This window comes from Antechinus flavipes, chromosome 2, assembly GCF_016432865.1.
Source record: "Antechinus flavipes isolate AdamAnt ecotype Samford, QLD, Australia chromosome 2, AdamAnt_v2, whole genome shotgun sequence".
Lineage (NCBI taxonomy): Eukaryota > Metazoa > Chordata > Mammalia > Dasyuromorphia > Dasyuridae > Antechinus > Antechinus flavipes.
This window is the reverse complement of record NC_067399.1, coordinates 543,128,003-543,149,891: the sequence shown is the minus strand read 5'-3', so window position 1 is coordinate 543,149,891 and position 21,889 is coordinate 543,128,003. Positions and strand designations below refer to the sequence as shown.

The window sequence follows — 21,889 nt, the reverse complement described above, 5'->3', positions numbered from 1 at the left end:
TTTGAGAGAACAGATTGTCTTTTAACTCTTTTTGTAAACTTAGTGTTTAGCTCAAAGCTTAACAGAAGCTTAATAAATATTTTTTACTGATTGACTTCAATTTACAGACAAGGAAAATGGAAACCAGAGAAATTAAGTGATCCTTAGAATTCTAGGCAGTATTGTTAATTTGTCCTTTTCTAACTAATGTTGGAAAGTTCAACTTTCAACATCAGTGAATGATAAAGCATAACAGTACATAGGATCGAGATCTTTGAAAATGCTAATAACTAATCAAGATCAAAATCCAATCTTCTTAGTTAGAGGAAAAATCTAGTATAATTCTAATAATAGCTATTAAAAGTAAAAGAAAGACCAAGAAAAATATTCTATCTCAAAGCTGAAAAATGAAAATGAAAAAATGTTCATTTAACAACTTTCTTTCTTTTTAACCAAAAATGCTTTTAAAAACTGAAACCTACAAACATGGAAAGACAATATGGAAAGTACTCAATCTTTTGAAAAAAGTGTATTAAAGTAATCAGGTAAATTAATCTGATGTGTTTTTTTAACTGGCTACCCAAAAATCTGGCATGAAAAAATATATCAAAAAATTTCTAGAATGTTATTTGGCCCCAAGCCCAATTATCTTTGCACCCTGAATTCATAAGATTGCCACTACATAAGAAAACACAATACAAAAAAGTTCATGATTTTAAAAATTTTGTGGGAAATAACTGAATGTTTATTTATCCTTATAACTTAGTTCCTAAAATGAAATTTTCTAAATGAATGTGGCACGGCTGCAATACATACTTTACATATCATAAAATATGTAGGCAAGCTAGAAGGAGAAAAAAGTAAACATGCCATCATGTACTTGCTTGAAGCTCTTCTTTTTTCTGGGGCTCAACTGGCCAAAAAGGAGTAAGTACACTACCACACAAGAATCAGAAGACAAAAGGAAACATTTCATACAGAAGACAATATGTATATTTTTCTTTCATCAAACAACGCTAACTTGAAATGCATAGTTAAAATGGTGTATTACTCACACATAATACACCAAATAGTACAGATTTTAAAACAATTATTTCCAAAGTTAATCGTAACATAGCTTTGTTACTAAATTTAAGGAGCTTAATAAACAAAACAAAAGAGAATCAAAAAAATAACCCACCAAAGCTGCTTCTTAATTTTTACTTCACTATTCTTTCCTATGAAAGTTTCAGCCTATATTTGACAACCTTATGACATTAGATGATTTAGAACTTAACCAAACAACTTCATTTTACAAATGAAAAATACTGAGTCCCTGAAGAGGACTTAAAATAGATCACAGAATAGTAACAGAATAGATCAATTTGCAAAAAAAGTATGACAAATGTGTGAATGATCAGACAGACATTATCTAAATACAGGAGTCACCTAATTATAATTCATACATCTACTAGTCCCACAAAGAAATTTTCAAAAGAAATATAGCTAGCAAGGAGATTGATTACATAGAGGAAGAAACACACACACACACACACACACACACACACACACCCCACGATTTCTTCCTCAAAATTAGGAGGAATATAAAAAATTAAAAATATACACATTATTATCTTCACAGGTTGAAGTCTGTTTATTATAATTATATCAGATACAGAATTAACAATATAAAAGATTTTAATGGATGTTCAGATAGCCTGCCCATGCAAACAGGTACAATTAATTACTCGCAAGTGGATCTGACAGATTTCTGCTCTATAACTGCACTAATCAAAGAGTTGACACGATAAAACCATAACATCTTAAGGATAGGGAGAGTCAAAGCTTTGCAAATGGCAAACACTGCAAAAGAAAAATGACTTCCTATTAAAAGTAAGCACTTCTTACTTGGAAATATGCCAGTGATGGGATATAATATCTTGGCTATAAGGGACGTTAGAAAGCATCTAGTCAAAAAGCCACATTTTACCGATGAGAAAATGAAGGTCCAATCAAGGTTAAGTCTCACAAGTGGTGAGGGACAAAGTCAGGAATCCATCCCAGTATTTCTTTCTTATATTTTATCTCATATCAACTTTCTTTTATCAAATATTAGACTGTTTTCATAAGGCAGTTCTCCAAGATGACGTACCATCACTAAATGTGGTACAATTTAATGTGAATTAATTTCCAACATGCTTTTCATAGAATAAAAGATTATAATCTAAATTCCCAGATGACAGGACATATATAATACTGAAAAATAATTGTTAATAACTTGTTAATTTTCCTCCTGCCTTTCCAGACATTCCAGAGACAGAGACAATACCGTGGAAGGACTGCTGAATCAAAAGAAATCAGGATTCAAAGCTAACTATGTCCCAGCTGTGACAAACAGTTATATACTATAATATTTACTCTAGGACAAGTTATTTTGCTTCTCTAAATCTCAATCTTAATGACCTTATGTGTAAAATAAGTAATAATATAACTAATCACACTTATTTCAAAGGATTATTCTGGGTTTCAAATGAGAAAATGTATGTAAAGTCCTTTGCAAACTTTAAATTACCTTATAAATGCAGGCCATTATTATTAGATATTTATCTTTGCAAACAAAAATCAGTATAAATGATTTGACTAAGGTGAATCAGCATAATTAGTTTAAATATTTAAAAGTAACACCATTAACTATTGAAGACATTTTATTTTTAAAAGTTCAGAAAAATTTTTTCCCATAACATTCATTTAGATCCTATTTGATCTACGTCTCTCAAGAATGCCATACATACTCTTCTCTATTCCTCCACTTTTCAACTATATAATCCTGCTGACAAGTATGTAGCTTTTTATATAGCAACTCATATTACTTGACATAAAAATGAAATTTAAAATTCTATTTTGAGCAGGAGTTAAATTCCTTTACTTTTCCACATAGAGTTGCATAATATGTGTTCTTAAGGAAGACATTTACCACCACCACCCCAAAATTTTCATTACTTAGTTTTTAACAGACATTAAATCTAGGTAAAAAGTGACATTTACTATATCAAAAAATCATAGGACCTAAATCAAGGCTGTGAAGGCCCTTGATATGATGCTCATTTGTTCAGTCCTCTCAAATTTATGGATGAGAAAACTGATTTCAAGTAAGGTTATGTGACCTATTCAAGATCATAAAAGTAGTGACACCATCACAGGGAGAATAAGATTTTCTAATTCAAGAGCTAGTGCTCTAAGATTTTCTAATTCAAGGGCTAGTGCTCTTTTCACTGTATTCCACTGTCTTCCCTAAAGCAATCTCTCTGTGTGTATGTGTGTATATATGTGTGTATGTATGCGTGCAAATATGTACACATACACCTACATGGAAAAACACTTAGAAAGGAATAGAGTAGACACTTCATTTTTAAATTTAAAAAATTTTGGAAATTATAGTGAAGAAATATTATAATATGGGCAGCAAAATAGCACTGTTGATAAAAAAAATTTCAACACAGAACTTGTTTAGACTATAACTACAAATAGGTTTTAAGAAAAGTCTTAATTAGGAAGTGCTGCTACACAGAATATTGGAATAAAGATAATTTAATGTTATGAACTGCTTTTCAAATGAACCTTTTCTTGGCTTATCTCTTATCATTGATCTACTTTTATCTCCATTCACAAAGCTAAGCAAAAATTAACTACGTATTTATCTACTATATGAATGCTTTAAGGAGGGCTTAAAGATAGCGTGAAACTTCTTTCTTAATTCAAGGGAAGAGGGGGAATCTCATAAATACCAATTATACCTCATTAGCTTTACCTAAAGATAGATACCAGGCAAAAAATATTTAAAAAGGGAGCTTTCAGGTTCTGGAAAGCAGTTTTAGAAGTTTTATGATATGGTTAAAAGGTTTACTTACATATAATGAATTATGCCTCAAGGACGAGGAATAATAAAGTACTATTTACAGAACTTTCCAGCAGCTCCAAAATGACTAGAAATTGACACATTTAAATTATGCTGAATGGCTAAAGATTTTTTAACACATATTTATTCTATTGCTTTAAAACAATATTTAATATTATTCTAGAGTAGAACAAAGATTAGCAGCTACATAACTTGATCCAATACTTAAAATGTTGATACTTACCTCTCTTTCTGTGGGAGGAACCCAAGTTAAAATCTACATTTCGTCTTCCACTCTGTAAAATTAAAGAAAAAAACCGTTTTCAGTTGTCAAACCAAAAGCAATTTTCAATTTAGTGACTGGAGATTTAATAATTTGAGTTTTAAAGGGAGAAAAAAATAATCAAGACACTAACAATAATGCCCTACACAATCAGCTATCAGATTTGTAGCAATCCAAATCTCCTAGAAAGGTTCTAAATAGCTTTCTAGTTATGATGAACTAAAAGCCCCAATGCCTGTAATGGAAACATGTCACAAAAGGCCCATTTACTTGACTTATCAGCATCTTCTCAGGCTCTATCACAAAGGCATTTCTCCAGGCTAAATGCAGGTTTGTAATTTCATTGGATATATGAACTGTCCAGCTATCTCAAAGAGTTGCGTTAATATAGATTCCTGAGAGGTTAACTAACTTGCCCATAGTCACTTAGGATACGTATCAAAAATAGGAAGTGAAGCCAGATGTTCTTGGCTTCAAAACTATCATTTTAGCTACTATGCAAAGGGCTTAAGAGAAAGATTATTTTCTAAAATTACATTTTCCTGTTTCTCTGCTATCCCTGACCCCTAAAAATTTCCACTTATTTCTGCAAATCATTAGAAAAAAGCAATTTAAATGAAGTAACTGACATTAAGGAGAAAATTATTGAAAACTTTTATACTGTCAATGGCATACAAATTTTAAATGACCTCATAATTTAATCTCCAACTAGTGAAATTTTGGAAATATAGCTTAGATATATATTTTTTTTCCTCTGGCAACTTCAATTCTGCCCTATTATGTAATGGCAAAGTGAGAAAAGCAGACAGTATTGATAAAAAATGACATTGGAGAAAAAATGAGATACATTCACTCTGTGTCTGAAATAAGAGACATTTCACATTGTGTTGAAAGTTTGTACAGGGTATATAGAAAATAGCTAAAAGCAGAAGCCCTTTAGGATAGAGGCAAACATCCCTACATACTTCAGTAACTCCTGATAATATTAATATATCATGGTAAGTTTTTTTTAAATGATTATTTCTAGTAACCAAAATTAAAATTCAGCTTATAACTACTTGCGAAAGCAGAAAAATAGAATTCTTTTTATTTTTAACTTGACTTTTATCTTTTAATTTATGAAGTTCAATTTAATTATAATGCTAAGAATTTGTCTCAATTTTATTTTGTTTTGAAACTGAGGGTCAAGAAAACCTAGATCCCTGGATGATAAGTAGAATTTTTTAAAAAGGAGATCGTGTAATGAATAAAAACTGAATTCTACATCCTCTTGCTTCCTTTATCTTTCATTTATCAATCCCTTTCCAGAGTGAAACTGTTCTCTAATGCATAGAATTTTCTGTTCTTATTTTTTTCCTTTTTGGATAATATCAGAAGCATCTATAAATTCTGGGAGATAATTTCTTTTTCATTTGACAATATGTTACTTTGGGATTCTTTTTTTTCTTTTTTCAATGGGTTGACATTCTGAATCCATTTTATTTTTTCCAATTATACATTAAAAAAAACAACTTTTAGCATTATTTTAAAAAAAATTTGAGTTCCAATTTTTTTCTCTCCTTTCCTTCTCCCTAAAATAAGTAATTTGATATAGTTTTTATATAGAATTATTTTTTTTAAAAAGATTTAACAATAAAAGTTTTAAGATTAAGATTCCTTTGAATGGGAAATTTTCTTATTCAGAATTTTACATTCTTCAATTTGGTTGTTATTGAGTCATTTCAGTCATGTCCAACTCTATGTGACTCCATATGGGCAAAGATATTAAGATGGTTTGTCATTTCCTTTTCCAGCTCAGACAACTTGCCCAGAGTCACAGTAAATGTCTGAGGCCAGATTTGAACTCAGGAAAATGAGTCTTCCTGTCTCCAGTTTTGACCCTCTACTCAGGGTACCACTTTGCCACCCTACATTCCTCAGTAAAGTAAGACAAATGAAGTAGTACTGTAATGATTAATTTCAAACGTCAGAAAATAGAACTTTGGATATAATAAATTGCACCATGTATTTTGCTCAGTTAAGATTTTTAAAAGCCTCCTATCTACTTTAATTTACATATTTTAATCCCAAGAAAAGTATAAACTAATAAACAAAGATATTAAAGGCAACTCATCTCAGACTAATGTTTTGAATTACTTTTCGAAAGTAACTGTGTCCATTTCCAGCATGTTGTAGAGAAATTTAAAAAAAAAAAAAAAAGGAACATAAATTATGATGAAAAAGTTGAATAAAATGGGGAAATAGGATAGCTCGATAAGTTTTATAAAGACACTTCAGCAAATTGCTTCATTCTTTTGTCTGAAATTCTATAAAATAACCAAATATTCCTATTTATAAAATAGATATATGCCAAATAAATTTTTATAGATCAGTGCCACTGTTCTCCTCTATTATGATAAAATACAAGATGCCTATATATTTTAAATGTTCATGTTTATAAATTTTTAAATTTGTGTAAGGAAGGTAAGTTTTCTAGTAATATAACCTTTATATAGATCTATTAAAAATTTACTCAACATTTACTATATCCAAAATTTTGTATGTTACTTAAAATACATTTTGAGGACAAAAATATCCTCTTTGCAGAAAACAAGGATAACAAAAAGTTCTTTTCACTTACCAGCGAATAACCTTCTTCATCTGATTCAGGTTGAGATAAATCGGATTCACTCCTTGATTTAATCAGTCTATAATTTGGACTTGCATGAACTGAGCGGCTCTCTGCAGTAAGACTTTCACTCCTGCCTCACACATGTGCACACACACAAAATTTTTTTTTCAATTTGAGATTGAGAGAATGTAAAATTAAAAAGTATTAACTACAGAGACAATATACTAATTGTGAAGGATCCCTTGTCTATCTAAGAAAAATCTTGGTTATCCATTAATAAAAGGGACTTTTCACTCACAAAATAACTTGCTTCTCTTTTTGAGTATTAAAAATGCCTAGAAATAGAAGTAAATTCCTATTCACCTCAGCTACACCTAAAATGATAAGAGTGTTCAATCTCCTTTAACTCATAAATTACCTTGTTAGTTTAAGTCACTGTTACTGACTAAACATTTCAAATTCAATACAATCAATTTCATCCCTATCTTTATGTTTAAATCAGAAGTTCAATTTACATTTTAAAAAGTCATTAGGAAACAAAATAGCAAAGATGAAAGAAACAAAAAAGAAGCTAATTAACTTCTAGCACTTCCTACCTGGTCATAAGTAAAACCCCATCAGAGGTACTTGTTGATGGCTGCTGCAACTGTCCTTCCTCTCTTCGCTTTTGAAGCTCTTCAATAACAGGACTTACTCCTAATATTAACAAGGCACATCGATGGATCACAGAATTGCATGCAGCAGTATATACATCCTGGCCTTCTGGAAGGTCTGTGCTGACCCTTCGCTCCTGTTGAGACTGAGGAGGCTGATCATCAACACGAGTCCCAGACCCTGCCCCAGTGTTCATTCTATCTCGGTCCCGGCTGCGTGCTACTTCACGGGCTGATAGGAAACATTGAAAGATTTCTGTAATAATGCAACACAAAAACAAGGTCTTAACACATAGGGGAATAAAAGCAAAGAAAACTACATTAAAAATAGTAAATACATGTGGACTAAACACTTAGTGAGACTTTAAAAAACACCATGCTACTTAATCATACAAAAAAAGTTCATTTCTTCAAAAATTGATTATCCATAGTTGTATTATTTTTACACTGTTTTGAATATGCTAGAAGGAATAATAAGACAATTTAGCTTTGGGGAGCTCTAAAACAGTTAGCTAAAAGGCATTATTAAAAGACATTATCAAAGTTATTTGAATAATTACTGCCTTTATAGTTATAAAATTATAAAATGTAATGAGAAACTGACATGTAACAAGTTAATAATTAAACAATTTTTCTCTTGTGAGGATCTGTTAATACCTACTCAAAATTCCTGTCGATGATTTTTAAAAGATTGGCATAGATAAAAATGTTTACATTGACAAAGTTATTAATGTTATATTATCCATAGAATCATAACCCAATCAATCAACAAATATTTGTTAAGTGCCTACTACAGGAAACCATTATGCCAAAAATTAAGCTTAAAAAAAAAAAAACATACATAACACCTAATACGACTGCTTCCTATCAAGGAATCTGTAATATGGGAGGAAAAAAATCAAACACATAAAACATTAAAAGTTAATACTACCAATCAATAAGTGATATATGTCCAATGAATGGTACAGGCAATTAATTTCAACCTAAATTCTTTCATATTTCCTAGTAGAAGTCTAAATGGCATGCATACAATTTTAGGTTACATAAAATCTAATATACTTCAAAGAATTTGAAGCTGTCCTTTAAATATCTAATTATTAGAAGCAACTAAAAATGATCATGATTGTGAAATTTAAAAATGCCACAAAAAAAAAAATTCACCTGGCAAACCACATAACATACATGATTCCATATGCTATGGAAAGCAACATGACATTCACATGGATTACATATTTTGAGGTGATTCAGGTCAATTTCAACAGACTTATGACACAGAGAAAGAACCATCTGTATCCAGGGAGAGAAGTATGGGGGCTGAATGTGGATCACAACAAAGTATTTTCACCTTTGTTGTTGTTTGCTTGCTTCTTTCTCATTTTTTCTCCCTTTTTGATCTGATTTTTCTTGTGCAGCATGATAAATGTGGAAATATGTTTAGAAGAATTGCACATGTTGAACCTATACTAGATTGCTTGTTGTGTAGGGAAGACAGGAGTGAGGGAGAAAAATATGGAATACAAGGTTTTGCAAATGTGAATATTGAAAACTATCTTTGCATGTATTTCAAAAAACAAAAAGCTATTATTATAAAAAAAATAAAAATAAACAATATATATTTTAAAAGAGTATACATATTACAGTTGAAAGAAGACCAGTTACCAGGTTTTCATGAAGAATATATTTTCAAGAAATGTGTTCCCACTATACAAGAATTTACAAGGTTGCCAGGCATTTTTACCTCCCATGAGGTATATTATAGAGGACCTAAACTGACACAAGTTGTAACAACCTTCAACAAGAAGTTATATTGAATGGCAAAGCTTTCCAAAACCTAATTGTGTGATCTCTGAGCTAAACTGAATATTTAAAAGAAAACAAAAAATTTCAAAAAGGTGACCCAGAATATATTCAGTCCTTGGCAATATTCAAGTGATCTATAAATGAATAACAGTAAGATTAAACTAACATTAAACTGCTATGAATTAAATGTAAATTAATTGCATCAGTCTATAAAGACCATGTTGCAGAAAGTTGGCTGATTCTCCAATTGATAAATGGTCAAAGGATGTGAACAGACAATTTTCAGATGATGAAATTGAAACTATTACCTCTCATATGAAAGAGTGTTCCAAATCATTATTGATCAGAGAAATGCAAATTAAGACAACTCTGAGATACCACTACACACCTGTCAGATTGGCTAAGATGACAGGAAAAAATAATGATGAATGTTGGAGGGGATGCGGGAAAACTGGGACACTAATGCATTGTTGGTGGAGTTGTGAATGAATCCAACCATTCTGAAGAGCAATCTGGGATTATGCCCAAAAAGTTATCAAATTGTGCATACCCTTTGATCCAGCAGTGTTTCTACTGGGCTTATATCCCAAAGAAATACTAAAGAAGGGAAAGGGACCTGTATGTGCCAAAATGTTTGTGGCAGCCCTGTTTGTAGTGGCTAGAAACTGGAAAATTAATGGATGCCCATCAATTGGAGAATGGCTGGGTAAATTGTGGTATATGAATGTTATGGAATATTATTGTTCTGTATGAAATGACCAGCAGGATGAATACAGAGAGGCTTGGCGAGACTTACATGAACTGATGCTAAGTGAAATGAGCAGAACCAGGAGATCATTATACACTTCTACAATGATATTGTATGAGGATGTATTCTGATGGAAGTGGATTTCTTTGACAAAGAGACCTAACTGAGTTTCAATTGATAAATGATGGACAGAAGCAGCTACACCCAAAGAAAGAACACTGGGAAATGAATGTGAACTATTTGCATTTTTGTTTTTCTTCCCGGGTTATTTTTACCTTCTGAATCCAATTCTCCCTGTGCAACAAGAGAACTGTTCAGTTCTGCAAACATTTATTGTATCTAGGATATACTGCAACATATCTAACATATATAGGACTGCTTGCCATCTAGGGGAGGGGGTGGAGGGAGGGAGGGGAAAAATCGGAACAGAAATGAGTGCAAGGGATAATGTTGTAAAAAAATTACCCTGGCATGGATTCTGTCAATATAAAGTTATTATTAAATAAAATAAAATAAAATATTAAAAAAAAAAAAAGAAAAAAAAAAAAAAAAGAAAGCTGGCTGGGCTGGCCATATTGTTCAAATGTCAAATGTATGCTTGCCAAAACGACTCTTTTATGGAGAATTTACATAGGTTAAGTGCTCACAAAATTGTCAGAAAAAGGACAATTCTCAAGGTCTCCCCTTAGAACTTTAGAATTGATTATATGATATGGGTGAGATTAGCATAAAACCTCCCAGCATGGCACGCCCTCATCAGGGAAGGTGCCATGTCGTATGAGCAAAGCAAAGGAGCAAAGCTAATGCTCAAGAGAATTGCAAGTTGTTCAAAGTTAGAGAAGGTACCCCAAATGTTCATAGGGATTATTTGTGTTCAACCTGTGGCAGAACATATTGGTTATCAGCCATAGTCAGACACATAGTAACTCAACTCCAACCTAGTGATGCCATTTTGGTCTTTTTCAAGAATGAAGAACAACAACTAACCAACCAACCTATCAAGGTCCATGTTGTATTTAAAATTAATCACAGGGTTTTTCTGCACATAAAGGCACTTTTTACAACTATTATATCACTTTATATAATGTACATAAGATTATTTTCAATTTAGTATAAAATAAAAATCATAATTAAAAATTAGGGTATTACCACCTTTTAAATAAAAAGTTGAAAAAAGTTTGTTATTAAAAAGATCAAGTACTAACAAACCCAAAGTATAACATTTTATGTATATGTGCAAATTGTACTTACTACCAGCTGTCATAACTTCATGTTCTCTCTCCTCTTCTTCATCTTCTTGTTCAGGATGTCCTTCTTCTCTATCTCTCTCTGCTTGCTCTTCCATCTCAGCTTCTTCATCAATGGTTCGAGTAAAAGAATGCTCTTGTGCATCAGTATCTACAGATTCTTGGTTTTCTGAAATCTTGAAAAAAATCATTAGAAATTGCATAATGAAAACAATTTTCACAAGTCTTAACATACAGTATTGATATCATTTTTATTTCTGGATAAATATTAAAATGAATAATGTTCACATTTTACTATAAATATCTAAATACAAATTATTTCCAGAGTAAAAGTATATTTCTCTTCCTACTTTTCCTAAGAAAATTTTACTATAAAACATCTACATCTATAGAATGTGAGATGAAATTTAGACAGACCATGAACAGGTTTAATGAATAGGACTTTACATGAATCAGTAAACAGACATTTATTAAGTGCCTCCTATTTGTGAAACACTGGAGCCATAAAGACAAAAGTAAGGAGCTCTTAAGGAGAGACAACATGTATTTATCTCTAAGAAATGGCGGGGAGAGAGAGAAGATATCAAAGTAGTATGGAAGTGTAATAATGCACTAACATCTGAGGCAACTAAAGAAAAACTTCATGAAAGTGTCAGTCCTTGAGCTGAGCTTTAAAGAAACTCAGGATTCTAAGAGGCAGAGAATACACATCAGCCATAATGGTCAGCAAGACAAAAAAGCATGGAGATGGAAGAGGAAAATTCATACATAAGTAGTCAGACAGTAAATGACAACAAATGAATGACAGCAAAATAAGATATAACAAGTCTGGAAAATTAGGTTGGAGTCAAATTTTGAGGGGTTTTGAAATGTCAAATGAAGCTATTTATATTTGATCTCAGGAATAAAAAATAACCATTGACGTTTCTCAAGTACATTGTCAGACTTGTGCTTTACAAAAATCATTTTGGCAGCCTTAGTAAGGAAGACAGAGTACAATGAAGAGCAACTTGACTGCCCAGAAGACTAAATGAAAAGATACCGCAATAAAGTTCAAGTGAGCAGTGATGAAAAGCTGAATTAAGGTTACTGAAATGTGAGTGAAGAGAAGGGAAAGTACATAAATATATTATGGGGGAAAGAGGGATTATCATAAAGACAAAATATGGCAACTGTATTAGAATAAGGATTTGATCATGAAACAGAATTTGCAAACTAACAGACTAATAGAATGGTAGTTTGGAAAAATAGAATTTCAAAAAAGGGATGGGTTTGAAAGAATGGTAATGAATTCTATATAAATAATTTTTTGACGCAATTAGGGTCACACAGTTTAGTAAGTGTCTGGATCTGAATTTGAACTCAGGTCCTTCTGACTCCCAGGCTGGTGCTCCATTTACTGTACCACCATATAAATGATTTTTTTGAACAATATTGCTCAAGTTGTATATGTTACTATTATCATACATAAATAATTATTATCTATATGAAGAAAACAGGAAAACCTTAGAGGAAGAGGGATTTAATCTATTAAATTCTCATATAAGTATAAAGCTAGAAAGACAGCAGGTAAAAATAAAAGAGTAAATCAGTTGAGTTTAGATATACAATATTCAGAAGCAAATAAAGATAGATAACATAATGACTTTAGAAACACAAAGATTACAACCACTGGGAATAAGAACTCACTATCCAACAAAAACCACTAGGAAAACTGGAATGTAGTTTGGAAGAAATTAGGTTTAAGACCAACATATTATATGCCATATAATGGAAATTGCATCATTGATACATCACTTAGATATAAAGGTATATATACATAAAGGTAGATATACATCAAAAACAAATTTGAGGAGCAAGGAAGAAAAAACTTTCTGACTGGGGAAAAGTTCATGACCAAACAAGAGTATAACAGGTATTAAAATGGTCAATGTTGATGACATAAAATTCAAAAGGTTTTGGATAAACAAAATCAATGCAATAGTTACAATTAAAAGGAAAATCAACAGGATCAAAATTAGAAGGAAAATAATTGAAGAAAGTTTTTCTAGCAAGTTTCTCTGATAAAAGATCAGTTATTCAAGATATGTAAAGAACTGATTATATATATGAGAGTCTTTTTCAAATAGATAAATGATCAAGAAAGGAAGAAATTTTAAGCTATCAGTGACTATATTTTAAAATAATTCAAATTGCTAATAAGAGGAACGCAAATTGAAACAATTCTGAGTTTCCTCCTCATATTCATCAAAATGGCAAAAATGACAAAAAAAGTATGACTCTTGGTGGAGATATCAGCTATTATGGAAAGCAAAGAGGGAAAAGACCCACATGTATAAAAACATCTACAGCTGCTCTACTTTCATAGAATGCCTACAAACTGGGGAATAGAAAATGAAAAATTATGAAAGGGAGAACTTCAGAGAAACTTAATAGGACTTGTATAAAATCACGTATAGTAAATTAAGCCTAAGAAGAACTACTGCTGAGACAAGGAGAGGGGGGGTAGATTCTGAAAAATTTAAGGAATTTGATAGAGAAAATTACCAAACACAACTACAGAGGATTATTCTATTATTATATTTTTAAAATAGTTTTTATTTCAAATTTTAAAAACTGAAAAAAGAAATTTTTAAAAAGTACCAGATGTTATATGAGGTCTCCTACTGCATACAGTACAAAAGGTTTTAATATTAAGGAACAATCAGCAATTGATCTATTACATGCTTAACTATATCCCCAAACCAAACTTTCTTTATTTCTATCTAGTAAAAAGAATATTAGGATCTTCATAGCAATACAAGCTAGACTTATAATTTCACAGACAAAACTTCCATATTAGAAAACTTCCTTTAGCTTTACTAATACAGATTGACATTTCTCTTCAACTTAAAATCTTAAAAGAACTGCCTAGAGTGGTCAAAAGGGAAAAATACCTGCATCTAAGATATATAAACAATAAATATATGTAAGATTAATAGCCATTCCCCAATAGCTAAATGATCAAAGGATATGAACAAACAGTTCACAGATGAATTGCAAAATATCCACAACCACCTAACAATACTCCAAATCATTAATAAGAGAAATGAAAATCAAAACAATGCTGAGATTTCACCTACAAATGTACAACTAGCAAAGATGACAAAAAATGGCAACTATCAATCAGAGAGGAGTTGCAGGATGATAGGCACAGTAATAGATTGTTAGTGGAGCTATGATGCAGTACAACATTTTGGAAAGTATTTTGGAATTATGAAAATAAAGTGACTGAAATATCCATACCCTTTGAAACACACATGCCATAACAAGGCTTATATACCCCCCAAAAAAAAAATTGATAAGGAAAAAATCCCCATGTACTCTAAAATAATTATATTAAATTTTTGAAATATAACGAAGACCTGGAAACAAAGAAGATATCAACTGAGGAATAGCTAAACAAATCACAGTACATGAATATAAATGGAAATTTATATTATATGTAATATTATATATATAAGAAATTATATATATGAAAACACATAAGCATTCATGAGCTGAATGCAAAATAAAAATAAAGGCAAAAAAATGCACAAAAACCACAATGATATAAATGGAAAGAACAAAACCAGTAAAAAAAAAAAGAATCAAAACTTTATAAATCTAAATTATGAAGAGGCATGACTCAATGAAGAGACATGATAGGACCCCAATCTATCTCTTCATGGAGGTGGGAGGTTCACAGATATTGCATATTGCACATTTTCAGACTTTTTAAATATAATGATCATTTGTGCTGGTTTTCTTAATTTTTTTCTTTTTTTTTTATCTTTAAAAAAATACTATTTGTTATATTAGCTGGTTGTCTGGGAGGGGGAGGATTGTTGTAGAAAACTATTATAATGTAAAAAACAGAAGATATCAATTTTTATTTTTAAAAAAGAGTTGCCTAGAGCACCAAGAGTTTAAGTGATTTTGATCAGGGTGGCATAGGCTAGTATGTGACATTAGAATATGAACATAGGGCTTCCTTGTTCTAACTATGACCCTTTGTATTGCTTATTAACAACACAATAAAAAGTTCTAACAACTAAATTTTAGCTACACAATGTAAGTTTCAAAGTATGCTTAGATTTAAAAAAAACTAAAACTAAAACTAAAGGTTACTTACACTGCAGCACAAGATAATAAAGACATTGACAAAACAAATATTTCTAAAGGACATTTCTACAATATCCAGCATTGTATTTACAGATTAGAATCAAAGAATCTTACATTAGGAAGGGACTGTATAACATGTCATTTAGGCCAGATTCCCCTGTATTTTAAGCCCTTCCATACTATCATTGGTATCATCCAACATCAACCTTCATTACTTTTAGCGACAAGTCAACTCTTATTACTGCTAAATTATGCGATTACATTGAGGGAATTTTGAGCCTTAGCTTCCATTACCTACAATGACAAAGTAGTTCTTTTCTATTAAAAGAAGGTCCATATTATTTTTTAAAAATTGATTGGGGGGGGGGTTGTTTTGTTTTGGAGGGAAGGGATTTTTTGCTATTATGAGCTAGAATTTGTTCCTTAGTAACTTTCAACCTGTCTATCCTGGAAGTCAGAGAAAAGGAAGAAGATAGCTGATGCATGGTAGCAAAGCTGAGAGTGTGAAGCATAATTTGGATTATTATTTTCCATGATTAAAACACCATACTATTATCAAGCAAGCCTAAGACTGCAACAGCTTCTAGAGTAGTTACTGCTAAATATATTAAGCTTATAATTTAACTAAAACCTTGAGATCATTTTTTCATTCAAACATTTTTTGAACACTTAACTCCATGCAATGCACATCTTTTCCATATCAATGATTTCTAATCTTACCCATCGATCTCTTGAAGATGACCTAGTTTGAATGAGTTCCATGTTCTTGCAAGCAAGTAAACGACTTCGAACTTTATACACACAACGATATACTTCTGCTAAGGTTTTACCCGGTTGATACCTAAGTAAAGAAGAACCGTTATAACATCTAGTGTCATGAGGTAAAAATTATTTTCAGGCTATTCCAGGTTATTTACCTGCTCTCTCCACATGCTTGATTAAGTAAATTCGTGTGTTTCAGAAGAGCTGCAAGAACAAATCTAGATACAGTGTCCAGGAGTGACTCATTACTTAAAGTTGCACTGTCCCAATCTGAAAATAAAAATGATTTATTAAAATTCAAAAAGGGTAAAAATGCAACTCGTTCCATTTTAATAGTTTTAGTAATAACTTATTCATAGCAGCTTTCTAAACACCATGAACAATATGCACTTACTTTGGGTAAGGAACTAAAAAATAGTTGATTTGAGACCATCAAAGGCCATTAAAAATCAGACAAGAAAGTTAGAAAAGTATGTTGATGAGGGTTAGTTAGGTATTTTTTAAAAATTATTTTCTTGATTTTATTCTATGTTAGTTTAAGTTCTTTACTTTTCAGAAGTAGTAAAGTTCCACCACCTGAATCAGGAATGTTTCCTAAACAAAGATTGCTGCAGATACAAACTCCATTCATTCAACAAGCATTTAGTAAATGCCTACAATATATACAGCCATTGCAATATGCTTTTAGATGACTTTGAACAAAACAAAATAAGAATAGGTTTAAATTTTTATTTGTTCTTGATCATATCAGAAACTTTTATTTCATTTTGTTTTTTGGGAAATATTCCAAGATAATGTTTAATAACACTATTTTTCAACTACACTGCAATTTATTCTTTTTGAAAAGAAATTATTTTTTAAAAGCAACCATTTTAAACTCAAATATTTTTTTTAAATGGCATATTTTTAAACTATCCATTTAAGTTCTAGTCTTATGTCCCTAATGACATTAAACATTAGTACTTCGGTACCAAAAGGCTAAGCCAGAGGAATAAAAACCTGATAGGTTCTATTCATATTGTCCATACCCAATAAAATCAGCATTCAAACTCAAGAATATATTTTTTAGAGAATTCAATATTTTAAGCATTTCATAAAATTTAAAACATGATAGATTCTAAGTAGGAAGATAGTCGTTGATTTTGCCAATCAATTCTGACAAGTCATTAGTTAAAACTATAGTAAGAGGCTATAAGCATTGTCTAAAATTGTCATGACTTAACTACAACTAGGTCTTTCAGAAGGCATCACTATTTAATTGACAACTAAATCAAATAAAACATCAAAATTGAGGCATTTCATTTTCTGAGTTTTATAACTGGCAGAGATTATTATCCTGAAAAGATTTTTTTAGAAAATACTGGGTTCTTTATAAAGCCTGCATTCATTTCTAATCAAATATTACAGAATGCTTCCCAATGATGATGAATTACAACATCTATTACACTGTAAAAAGCTTTTCAGTAAATAGGACTGTGTGTTGTGCTTCTGGTTCATTCAACACCTAAAATGTCTCTCAAATATTTGACAAGTGTAACATCACAACAAAGTGGTATTATAGAAGAAGACCTAAACACACACACAAAAAAAAATAATTAAAAATTCTAAAATCCCTGTCAGGATCCATAATAAATTGGGGGGAATGTAAGCAATGAGAAAATTTTAAACTTTTTTCTTTCCTATTGTCTCTACCTACGATAGTAGGCAGTCAAAAGATATTTGTTGAATGAATGAATGAATCAATGAATAGGGTGACACTTACAAAGACACCATCTGCTGGTATTTTAAAGATCTGAATCATTTACATTTCATTTTGCCACTACACATGAAAACAATAGAGTGCAGTAGGTGAAAACCTCTGAATGTGATCTTTACTCTTTTTTTGTTGTTGTTGCAGAAAGGAGAAACTGCAAAGGAACAGAGGAAAATAAAAGGGAGGGTAAGGAAGAATGATGGGAAGAATGTCAACTGTGGAAACACGATTCTGATCCTGATCAATCCAGAGATCATTATTTAGAACTAGAACTAAAGTGTTGTAGAAAAAAAAGGATGGTGCGAAAAAGCTCAGATAATAGGCTTATGTGCTTAGAAAAATTATGTGTAAAATTATTTTGGAAAAAAATTTGAAAAATGAACAATAGTATTCTTATTCTTTCCAAACAACTTTCACCTATATTAATTATATGACTGGTAATCTTACAATTTTGTGAGGTTTTTTTTCCCGATGGTACACTTTAAAATTGAGGCTATAACAAAATATACTGTATGGCTTAAGTTTATATAACTAATTAAGATCAAAGACCAGAATCCAGGGTTACTAATTAAGATCAAAGATCAAAATCCAGAGACTTTAAGACATTTATTCCAATGCTTACATTCCACCAAATGTCCAGGGAAACACAAGCAGATGTTTAAAGGAATCTTATCAATTTGGAAAACAGAAACCTTTGTAAATAATGATCTATCAATTTATGTAATTTTCAAGTGTTGTTGAGGTACTACCAATTTTCAAGTGTTGTTGAGGTACTATCTCAAGTAGTACCAAACACATCTCTCACCAAAGGGAGAACAAGTTAAAAGTCACTTTATTGATCAATTAATTTGATACTTCAATTTTTGCACTGAAAAGAAACAATTGTACCACTCTATTCTATTAGATATATATGACAGTCAATATTATCAACTACCATAATTACAGAAGTAAATTCCTTTTATTTTCTTCATCTTACCTTTACTAATAGCATAATCTTGCATACTGATCCAAAGACTACGAGCAGGTTCTTTTGTACAACCCAATGCTAAGTCAACAAAGACAGAAATTTCAGGCCGTAACTTGTAATCAAATGGCTTTTGTTCTTCATTTCCAGAAAGAGCCACTTCTAATAGGCAACTCATACATTTGTCTAAAAACAAATTTAGCATTATTTAAAATTTCTCATATTTTGTATATGTTATAAAAAAACATACTAACTTTTTCACAAATATACAAGCAAATCTGGCAAATAAAATCAGGCAGAATCCTTAAGCACAACTAAAGATGACACATACACTAAATGAAGTCTTTTCCTTTTTTACATTTAATTGGATTTCATTATGAAAGGGTAATTCGATAAAAATAAATGATATTCCATAATTTAAGTCATGTCTTTTTATTAAGTACAAACAAGAACCCAATTTCTAAATAGATTCTGTTCCAAAAATTAGTTTGTATATGGATTGTTGATATGTGGAAGGCTTTAAATAATGTCATGAATTGGAATTAGGTTCCTATGCTAAATCACAAAAGCATTTTTAGCCCAAAATATAAGTGAACTACTAAACATTTGCACTAAAAAGAGAAAACTCATACTCAGTAACAATTTTACTTAAGCATACAAACCATATTAAATTACATTTTAAACAAATAGCATCTTTTCAGAAAGCAACACTAATTTTAAGAAACAGAAAATAATAGTAAGTAAAAACAAATTTTTTTCCAGAAAATATTTTGAATGCTAGCAAAAGGCCAAATCAATCAAGAGAAAATGGAGAAAGTAAATGAGTATTTCTAAGCAATTATGTCCAATTTCATTTTCCTTTTCCCTTTATTAAGGCATATCATTAGCATACTCATATTCATTAATCAGTAGAAGGATCTTTTGGCTCACCACAGAATCTGTATACCGTATATACTCGAGTATAAGCCAAGTTTTTCTGCCCAATTTTTGGGCAGAAAATCCTCTCCTCGGTTTATACTCGAGTCACTAGATAAAACATGTGTAAATATCCCTTTGAATGCCTCCCTGCTGTGTAGTATACAGCGCGAGTGCCAACTGTGATACTACAGGGCCGGCTGTTGCTACGATGATGCGGCTGTTCCTGTAGTGTCACAATCGGTGACCAGACTGTATACTAATGCTGGCATCCGCTCTACATACGTATATTGGCACCCGCTCTCCTCCTCTGCGGGCACCGGTGCACTACCTAAACCTACTGATATAATAAGTTTTCCCAGATTTTTGGGTTAAAATTAGGGGCCTCGGCTTATATTCAGGTTGGCTTATACTCGAGTATATACGGTAACTATTTCATTTATAAAACAACAAAATTTCCTCAATATTCAAAATAAAATTTCTCTTTCATTTTAGAGTTGTTCTCAGTTTCTCTTTCTAATTCTAATCAGGTCTGGTTTTTTGGTTATTTTGAATGGGTTTTTTTGTGTGCCTGGCTGGTTTGGGTTTTTTGTTGTTGTTTGTTTTGTTTTTTGGACAAAGATATAAAGAATATTAGAGCCAGAAGAAATCTTGGAAATAATTTAATCCTTTCCTAGATACCTTTCTAGGTTTTTATGGCACTGCTCTTTGATTCTCTTCCCACCTTTCCAATGTCTCCTCCTAAGTTTCTTCAAACGCGTTACATCCAATGAGTATGGATAACCATCCAATTATCTATAGAAATTCTTTCTTTTCCTCTATACTTCAGGCTTAATGATCTCATCAGTTCCCATGGTTCCAAACACTATCTATGCAAATGAACCCCATACCTATCATCCCTAATTTCTAGCCTAAATACTAGTCTTTTATCACTGACTGTAATTTGAATATTTTTAAACAATTTTGAATATTTTTAAATAATGTATATTCTATGGGCACTCGAAATTCAACTATGTCCAAACCAAATCTCATTATTTGCCCTTCTGCCCCATTTTCTAATCCTTTCCTTCTTTTGAACTCCCTTACTATCTTTTTAATCCTGTTACTTTCCTATTACTGCTCAGAGCATTACCACTCCCCGAGTTTCAAGATACTTGTCCCTAGGAGCCTCACTCTCACCCACTGACTGCCAAATCTTGTCATGTCTACCTTTACAATATCTTATATATAACTTCTCCTCTCCACTTACAAAGCCATGATCCCAGTACAAGCCCTTTTTACCTCTTGTCTAAACCACCATATTATCCTTCTAAATGCCTCAAATCTTCCTACATTCCAATCTATTCTCTAATTAGATGAAAAAGTGATTTTTCTAAAAAGTTGTCTGACCATAGCATTCCCCTACTCAATAAATTTTAAAGGTGCCCTATGACTTCTAAGATCATCCTCCTTCATCCATCACTGAAAGCTCTTTACAACTTGGTGTGTCTCTCCTTATCTATCCAGTCTTATACTTTACAACCTTCCATGCACTCAATCATCCAGCTCTGCTGACTCGTTTTACTATTTCTTTCATACAATAAATATTCCATCTCCCAACTTTGTGCCTCTGCAGCAGTTGTTTCCCATCCCTGGAATGCTCTCTTCTCACACCCACCTCCGAATTATCCTGTATTATTTCAAGTCTGAACTCAACTCCAACTCCTATCTTCTGAAGGAAGCATTTTTCTGTCCAAGCTGCTAATGCCTTCCCTCTGAGATTTCTTCTTGTACATTTTTTACTGATTATTTTTCCTAGTTATTTTCATCTTGTTTTGTCCATTAACTATGAGTTCTCCAATGGAAAGGATTGCTTTTAGCTTTCTTGGTAATGCCAGTGCTTAGCACAGACCCTAAAATGTAGAAAGTTCTAAATAAATGCTTTTTCAATGATTAAAGAAAACATGATTGGAAGGTAGGGACAATAAGGGAATACATTCCAGGACTGTCAGAATCAGTTTATTTGATTTGAACAAAATATAGTCTATAAAACAAGATGTAACTGAGTATAATCATTTTTCATTATAATTAAAAATACATAAGGCAAAGAGAATATTTAAGTTGCTTTAAGTTAGTTAGAGAAAGCGCCTAAATACAGACATTTCTCACTTTACATAA

General features: G+C 31.5%; 1 protein-coding gene across 1 annotated transcript in view; it reads right to left on the bottom strand.

Annotated features, from left to right (window-relative positions):
- Positions 1 to 21,889, bottom strand: part of HERC1 (HECT and RLD domain containing E3 ubiquitin protein ligase family member 1) — a 187,947-nt gene that overhangs the window by 95,641 nt on the left and 70,417 nt on the right. The window contains exons 19-25 of the mRNA XM_051980891.1: positions 18,830 to 19,003; positions 16,256 to 16,370; positions 16,059 to 16,179; positions 11,200 to 11,371; positions 7,344 to 7,656; positions 6,757 to 6,877; positions 4,098 to 4,149 (exon numbers count right to left, since the gene is read on the bottom strand). Coding sequence (XP_051836851.1) covers positions 4,098 to 4,149; positions 6,757 to 6,877; positions 7,344 to 7,656; positions 11,200 to 11,371; positions 16,059 to 16,179; positions 16,256 to 16,370; positions 18,830 to 19,003 — 1,068 coding nt within the window. The remainder of the gene's footprint in view (positions 1 to 4,097; positions 4,150 to 6,756; positions 6,878 to 7,343; positions 7,657 to 11,199; positions 11,372 to 16,058; positions 16,180 to 16,255; positions 16,371 to 18,829; positions 19,004 to 21,889) is intronic.